This window comes from Urocitellus parryii, chromosome 2, assembly GCF_045843805.1.
Source record: "Urocitellus parryii isolate mUroPar1 chromosome 2, mUroPar1.hap1, whole genome shotgun sequence".
Classification (NCBI taxonomy): domain Eukaryota; kingdom Metazoa; phylum Chordata; class Mammalia; order Rodentia; family Sciuridae; genus Urocitellus; species Urocitellus parryii.
Genome location: NC_135532.1, coordinates 122374824 through 122383002, shown reverse-complemented (window position 1 = coordinate 122383002; position 8179 = coordinate 122374824). Strand labels below are relative to the sequence as shown.

Here is an 8179-nt window from a genome sequence, read left to right as displayed (position 1 = left end):
ATTGTTAATTTATGGTATATAAATCCATGCCAATCCATGGGTCAATAACTGGAATTTGTCTTGACAAACTAATGTCAACCAATTTAATATCAATTTAATACTAAATCACAGGCTTGGTCCTTTTCTTTAAAATGAGTGATTCACCTTAGGGGATCTCTACAGTCCACTAGCACTCTAAGATTCCATTTTAGCTACCCAGTACAGGAGCTAAGTATTGTTTGAACTATGTATTGGTAGACTAGAACCATGGAATGGCCATGCCTGTCTTGTTCACCATGGAATATTCAGTGCAATTTCCATAAAAAATTCAGTGGAATATTCTGAAAGCAACTTCCAGGACGCTGATAATTATTTTCAATGGATAAATGGAAGTAGAGGAGAAAGGAAAGTCTTCTTATAGTTAGATTCTGTCTCCCTATCCAAGCATTTCTTCCACATTCAAGCCCCTGGGATTGATGCTATATTTGCATTATTGCTGTTCCTCACAGTAGCCCTAAACAATAGGGATTATTATTTCCATTTTACAGGTGACGAAATCGAGGCCAAGGACAATTAAGTAACTGGCCCAAGGTCACATAGCCAGTAAGTAAAGGAGTCAGAACTTGAACCACTCTCTTTATTCCCAAATACATACTCTGGGCTTTGCAAGTAAAATAGAAATGCTTTCTAAACTACAAGTAATCTGATGAAAATGTAAATTGTTTTATTATTCATTAGGGAGATTCTGATCAATTGAATCCTCTAGGTAATGTTGAAATGTATACTGCTCTAGTCCTGTCTGAAGGAGACTTTCTCATGATTAAAAAAAAAAAAAAAAAGGCTCAGAGAGGGCTTTTCTCCCTGCTTGACAATCTGTTCGCTACAGGTGACAGTGATGACTTTGTGTGACTCCCCTCCCCAGTTCTTACTGGGAGCTTCAACTGCTTTGTGTTTCAACAGGGCCTCCTGAGAAGCCCAGGCGGCAGTATGATCGACTGCCCTCCTCTTTACCAGAGAATGTTGTTTGAGTCTGTTGTGGCAGCTATATCAATATCATGTTCTAGGCGGCTCACCTACAATAAGATTTCACTTTCCATGGCTCTCAAGGCTGGGGAATCCAAGACTGAGGCTCCCCAAGGTCAGTGTCTAGTGAGAGCGTCTTCCTAGTTCATAGACAGCTGTCTTCTCCCTATGTCCGCATGAAGCAGATGGAGCAAGAGAGCTCTCTGGGATCTCTTTTATAAGGGCACTAATTCCATTCATGAGGGCTCTGCCTAATCATTTTCCTGAGGCCCCACCTCCTCATAATATCATTTGAGGGGTTAAGATTTCAAGATAGTATTTGGGGGAAAACAAACATTCAGTCGAAAGCAGGTATCATCAAATAATTCAGCATGTCAGAGTCAAAACCATATTAGGGTGCGTCCCAGGCACTGCACCCACGAAGACATGCCACCACCTGCTTAGGCAGTGCCACTTTTGAATGTACAACCTCATTAAAGGTCTAAGTGGGTTTTTAAAGTCATCCAGTTTAGAGGAAATATTTTAAAGAATATTTCCAAACATGGTAAATCATTTTTTAAAAAGCACAGAGCTAAAAACAAGGAGATTCATGGTGTGCTTGAATAAAGTAAATATTTCAAGCCCTTCACTGGGATATGGCATAAAGTCTTTAAAGAAGTAGGTAAGCAAATTTAACATTTCATTGTGAAAACTCCAGACTAAGACGTTTGCTCTCATCTGGTTCTAGGTTGCCTGCATTTAATCAAGTTATTTGCCTAAATTCAGCCTCTTTTCCCAACGTCCTTCTTAGCATTTTCTATCTTCTTTGCCTCTATTTATGGCTCATTCCTGGCCCCTCATTCATTGCTTGTTATGTGTTCCAGAACAGCATTTCCTGCCTGCAATGCTTTTTGGAACAGAGTCCTTCTGGGACCATTATTATCCAGAGGCACATAGTTATACCAAAATGGTGTTTGTTCAATGAAAAATGAATTTTCCTACCCATGTTATTCATCAAATTGTCTAAAGTGGTTTTTTAAAATCATGCATGTAGTCCCATAAGGGGTTAATAAAATGGACCACAAGGAAGAAGAATTATATTACCTAAGCAAATGTAGAATCTAAAAATAGGGCACATTCTAACAATAGATTGTACCAGATGGCCTACCAATAATAACAAACTCTCTCTGTCTTCTCACCTTTTCATCATAAGAAACAATGAATAAACAATCTTTAAAATTGCTTATAATCAATAGGGGGAAAGAGAATCAAAGAAAGGGGGACAATCAATTTTTTTTTTTTTTTTGTGGAATGACTTTTAGACTTCATGAGATTAAAGTGATAGTTGACAATAAAAGCACTTTTCCCATGTCAGAGCTGACAGCTCAGAGGGCTAAGAAATGACAGATTGTAGAAACAGTCTAGGAAAAAAAATTAAATCTTAACTCCTTAAATTGTTAGCAGTATGAAAATGTATTTGAAATGACCATATTTCAGATCATAGCAGATTTGGGGTATTTGTGACCAAGGTCTTACTATGTCTCCTTCTTTGGTATAATACATGTTTCTATGCTTTTTATGGGTTATTTCTTTGAGCGATTGACTAATTGATTGATTAACTTCCAGTATTTTACAAATAAACATTGATTACCTCACAGATTCTATGGCTCAGGAATCTGGATGCAGCTTAGCTGGGTATCTCTGGCTCAGGGTCTCTCATAAGACTATAATCAACAACCACCAAGACTGCCCAAGCAAGGAATTAATTTTAAAAGAGAAAGCAATCACCAGAAGATTAATTAGTGCACTTTAAAAAACTATAATATAAAGAAAAAAGATGAATGATATTTCTAAATCAGAAATATTATCTCATTATAAAATTGAAAAGAGTATTAAGAATATTTTAAACTGATTCTCAGTACACAGTTGGCTCTGAGTAATGCACCTTCATCTAGCACACCCTGGCATAGATACCTAATTAACAGACTGGACTCTAGGCTCCTGATCAGTTACCTGGAACTGCCTTGAACTCTGAATAATTAGGAGGAAGCCAGTATGAGTAGCCATGAATAAGATGTTTAAAAGTTGTCTAGTAGACAGCCTAAAAGCTCAAATAATGATAACTCCTAATATTTACTATTGTATCATCCTATAATGTGGGAAATCTCAGTGGCTGGGATAATGCCACTTATTACAAATAACCACTCTGGTACAGTTTGAACGTTTGTATCTCTTCTGAAATTCTTGTTGAAGCTTGATCACCAATGAAGTAGTATTGAGGGAAGGCCTGTAGGTGTTCCTGAGGACTCCTCCTTTTTGAACAGGGTATAGGCTTTTATTTAAAAAAAAAAAAAAAAAAAAAAAAGGCTTCACACATCATTCAGCTTTTGCCCTTCCATCCTCTCTTCCATGTAAGAACATGGCCTTCAAGGCACCATCCTGGAAGCAGATACAGGGTCCTCACCAGACACCAAACCTGCTAGCACCTACATCTTGGGCTACCCACCCTCTAGAACTGTGAGTCTGTATTATAACAACACAAACAGATGAAGACACCCTCCTTCCGTCACTCATTTTCTTTCACACCTAACCCTATTCACTTTTGCTTCTTCTCTGCAATCAGAATTGGGAGGAAAAAAGAACATTAGCAGTTATATCTTCCCAAGATCAACTGCATTTAAATCTAATTGCTTAGTTCTCACGCCTGACTTCTAAGAAAAATGGGAGACTGGCTTTTCTTTTCAAAGAAAAGTAAAAATTATCCATTTATCTGGATAATTTTGGCCATTATTACAGATAATTATGATCTCATCACACATGGACTTTCCATTTTAAGTTTTTGTGGAAATGATCCTTTATCAAATATATTACTTCTTTTCAAAGCTAAGCCATATTAAAATCAATAACAGCTAACTATGTCCCACTTACATTGGGACATAGTTCTATGGTTATTTTTAAATTGATTACTTCTCATTCACTTATTTTTTTATTCATTCAGGAAATATTTACTGATGACCTCTTTATGCCAGGAATCGTCCTAGGATCCAGTGTACAAGGATCAGTATCTCCCTATAGCCTGAGAAGTTCACGGTCTTAGCAAAAGCATCTTGCTTTTACTCAAAAGAGGGTTAAAGAAAAAGGAAAAAGGCTGGGCATGGTGGTACATGACTGAAATCCCAGCAACTAGGGGAGCAGAGGCAGGAGGATCACAAGTTCAAGGCCAGCCTCAGCAACTTAGCCAAGCCCTAAACAACTTAGTGAGAACTTGTCTAAAAGAAAAGTGGTGGAGGGCTTACTGGTAATGTTGCTCAGTGGTTAAGTATCCCTGGGTTTAAACCCAGTATCAAAAGGTTGAGGGGAGAGAAAAAAAAGAAAAAGAAGGGTTGGGGAGGGAGAAAGAAAAAAAGAGAAAAAGAAAGAAAAGGGAGATATTTTTAGGCCAGAAAATAGAAATCATCCTCAAAATTTTTTTCCTGTGAGTGGATAGTAAAAGTTATCAAAGCAGACTTTGATGATGTGTCACATTCTTAGGAATAAGCAGAAGAGGTATAGGAATGAGCCTAATTCCTATAGGTAACCACTCCCATGTCTATACAGGTCTGTAAAATCATCCAAGGGATCTTTTTAAGAAACAGTAGGAGCTCTTCTTTCTGTAAAGTTTTACATGTGGTTATAACTGTGGTGCTATCTGAAAGCCAGAAAAACTTGTTTATATAGTTTTGATAAGTTCTGTGCCCCAAACCAATGATCATCTGAAGGTATCCTTTGGGCCTTCCATTTGTTTGGGGTGTTACCCAGACCACTCATATATTCAGCAAATCACCATAAAGATTCATCCAAGATACACAGCAAAACTATACACAACAGATCAACAGGATATGACACTCCCGTGGATGTGTTCTCTTCTGTACTAGCAAAAAAGTGTGGTAATACCTCCTTCATCTCCAACCTATTGTAGTTCTACTTAGAATTTTTTAATGGTTATGATGGTGTAAAAGCAATAGAACCTTCATATAAAATATACATTTAATTTTGTATTTTGTTCCTTTCTTGAGCCAATAATACATGGCACAATATACACCCTGGTAAGGCTGGACTGCAGCAGGGAGCTACAGATCCCTGTCAGCCACATGATTATAAAGATAGACAACCATACTCAATTATGTACTATGTTGCTAAGCTTTGATGGTCGATAGATTATGTATATTGAATGCATTTTTTAACTTACCATACTTTCAACTTAAAATATGTTTATTGGGATGTAACTCCATTGCTTGAAAAGTATCTGTATATGCCATGTTTTTGCCCAGGGAAGCTATGCTCAGCGCCCAAGGTTTCTATTGGGGCTGGCAATGTGGTCATCCTTTGCCTAGAAATTTTCAAAATTTCAGACTACCAGAATACTGTGGGTATTCACTACAAATTACATGGTTTTTAAAGTTTAGTATTTTTATAGAATAGAAAGAACATTCCAAAAAGCCAAGTTCTCAGATGCAAGCCAAGGGCCAAAATTGTACGCAGGCCCTTCTGAAGATAGCAGCCCCAGGTTTGCCATATTAACTTTTCTGCACACTGTTACTTAAGTCTTCTGCCAGATATATGTTGTTGGAAACAGAAAAGTTCTCATTTGTCTCTCTTTGTGTACACAGCTAAAGAAAATGTGGTTGACCTTAATTTTCAGGGATGGTTACCATGAGAGTTTTACTAACAATTATCATTTTTAGATATTACTAATAATATTTTAGTAATAGTTTTTGGTAGTGATAATTATTTTCTATTATCAATATGTTAAGTATTATTTCTATGTAATGTTCATGTTAATAATCCATTCAGTGATCCTTAACATTCTTTGATTTTAACCTGTCAAGATTATGAAAATTTAAGGATAATCTGTGTTTTGTTCCTTATTTCATTTTTCTTCTACTCTGTTATCTTCTTCAACAGGACAAACTTTCTGCAGCTTGAAGGAGCCGACCATGGATTTCAGGCGTGTGAAGGAGTATTTCTCCTGGCTCTACTATCAATACCAAATCATTAGCTGCTGTGCTGTCTTGGAGCCCTGGGAGCGATCTATGTTCAATACCATCTTACTAACCATTTTTGCTATGGTGGTGTACACTGCCTATGTCTTCATCCCAATCCACATTCGCCTGGCTTGGGAATTTTTCTCAAAAATATGTGGCTATCACAGTACAATTTCTAACTGATCTCTTTTGCATTCTGTGAAATGGCATTGCACATTTATGTTGCTTACAACATGTTGATTTAGGTGACTACTGTGTCATCTTTCACTCTCTGACCTGAAAAATCACTCTCTCTATGCACTCTTGTGTCCTGCCTGGAGTTTGAGATGGATGTCTCTAGTTTCTTTTGTATATACTACATTGTGCATCATACCATAGAAAATATGATGCCTTTACCTCATATACCATGTTCACTCAATGCAAATCTATGACTTTGGAATTTGTTTTTAAATTAGGACAATTTCATATAAAATTTTCCTGGAAAATATGTTCATAAGAGATTTACCATAATCATACTTAAAATGATCCCTTAATACCTATCCTACGCTGAAAGATAGATTACAAGAAAAAAAACCTTCATAGGCTACTCTCAAAAGTATCCTATCCTTGTTTACAATGTATAAAAAGATGTGAATAAATTATATGGACTCCCTAAAGTTATATTTTCTAGTAAACTGCTAATACCTGAAATTCTTTTACTTCAAATGCAAAAGAATAGGCTGGAGGCAATTATTTTCTTTCAAAATGGTTCATGAATTATTTCAAATGTCTCTAAAAGTCAGTTTGAAATCAACAATGTTGATTTTAAATAAACAAGTAAGTATTATAATACATAATCATTAAGTATAAGAAACAAAATATAATCAAAGTAAATTCAGATAATGCAGATATTAAGACTTTTGATGTCCCTTGTCTTGCATGATGCTGGGGAGGAAAGAGAAAGGAAATTATTTTCTTTTCTGTGCTTTCACTCACTGGAAGAAAAAAAAAAGGCATGTGTGGAGCTACAGGAAGAAAAGCTAATAAATAGGCTGGAAGTAATATTCCACCAGCAGGAACTCGACAGCTCCAGTTAAATGCTTTGATGTAGTGGCTCCTTTGTAGAGCAGAAACAAGATTTATTAAATTTCCTTCAAAATGTGTATTTTAAAAGCAAATATAAGTTTTTAATTATATTGCTGAATCAAATGTTAATGCCAAAGACCAAGCCTTGCTGCTTTTCTTTCCTCCCAATAAATATTAATGTTAGTAATTCTGGAAGGTAAAAATGTAAATAGGTTTTTGACAATATTTGCACCCTTGTTTGTGCTGGGGAAAAAAATTCCAAGGAAAGCTAAAAAGAAAGATGATTAGCATGCCAAATTAACTTGCATGTTAGTAAAAAAGCAAACACGTGTTTTAAAGAGAAATCATAACTGAATATGCATTTCTTGTTTTTTGCAAAATAAAATTAAGCTTAATTTTATAAGTAAACTGTCCACTGCAGATTATTTTTCCTCTCAAATTGCACTAAATGGGACACCGTTATCTCCCCAATTTATTTCTTGCTAATCCAATATGGCAGCTGATTTAAATGGTAGAGTACCATTACCAAAGGACTTATCATGCTGGACCCCTTTTACATCTTAAGGTAGCATTAAGGTCTCCCTACTACAGGTAAGGAGACTGGCGCTTAGAAAAGTTACATTTCTTGTTCAAGGTCAGTTAGTCACTAGCACGAGAGCAAGGATGCAAATCCAGGTCAGGTCCACACTGGGCTGTGCCAATTATTGCCACATGGAAGCCCATGGGAGAACAACATGAAAGCTGATGGGACAGGGTTCACCAATATGTCAGAAAGCAGAATTCCACCAAGTAAGAAGGGTAAGAGCATGAAGAGACAGTCAAGATTGGAAGAACAACAAGCCTGCTCTCCAACTGCCACCTTTGCTATTCTACCTGGGTACTGTGTTCACCCATTTTTATGCTTCCCAGACCCACATGCCTACTTTGAAAGACTGTTTTCACTTTTAAATATTTAACAGAGGATTCTCAGTTGAGCATGAATTTGGATGCATTCCCAGTTCACAATGATCCAGCACCCTTATATACGTGGACCCCTGCTAACTACTTTTGGAATTCAATCACAAAGACACTGCATTGACCTTCTCCAAATCCTTCTTCTAAAAATAAGA

General features: G+C 36.6%; 1 protein-coding gene across 1 annotated transcript; it reads left to right on the top strand.

Annotated features, from left to right (window-relative positions):
• The first annotated feature begins 5957 nt into the window (after positions 1-5957).
• Positions 5958-6188, top strand: Sptssb (serine palmitoyltransferase small subunit B). The gene has a single exon (XM_026410007.2). The coding sequence runs from the start codon at positions 5958-5960 to the stop codon at positions 6186-6188; it is 231 nt and encodes a 76-aa protein (XP_026265792.1).
• The last annotated feature ends 1991 nt before the right edge of the window (positions 6189-8179 follow it).

What these genes read in the sequence shown, in the direction of transcription:
- Sptssb (XM_026410007.2), top strand. Translation starts at nt 5,958, where the DNA reads ATGGATTTCAGGCGTGTGAAGGAGTATTTCTCCTGGCTCTACTATCAA.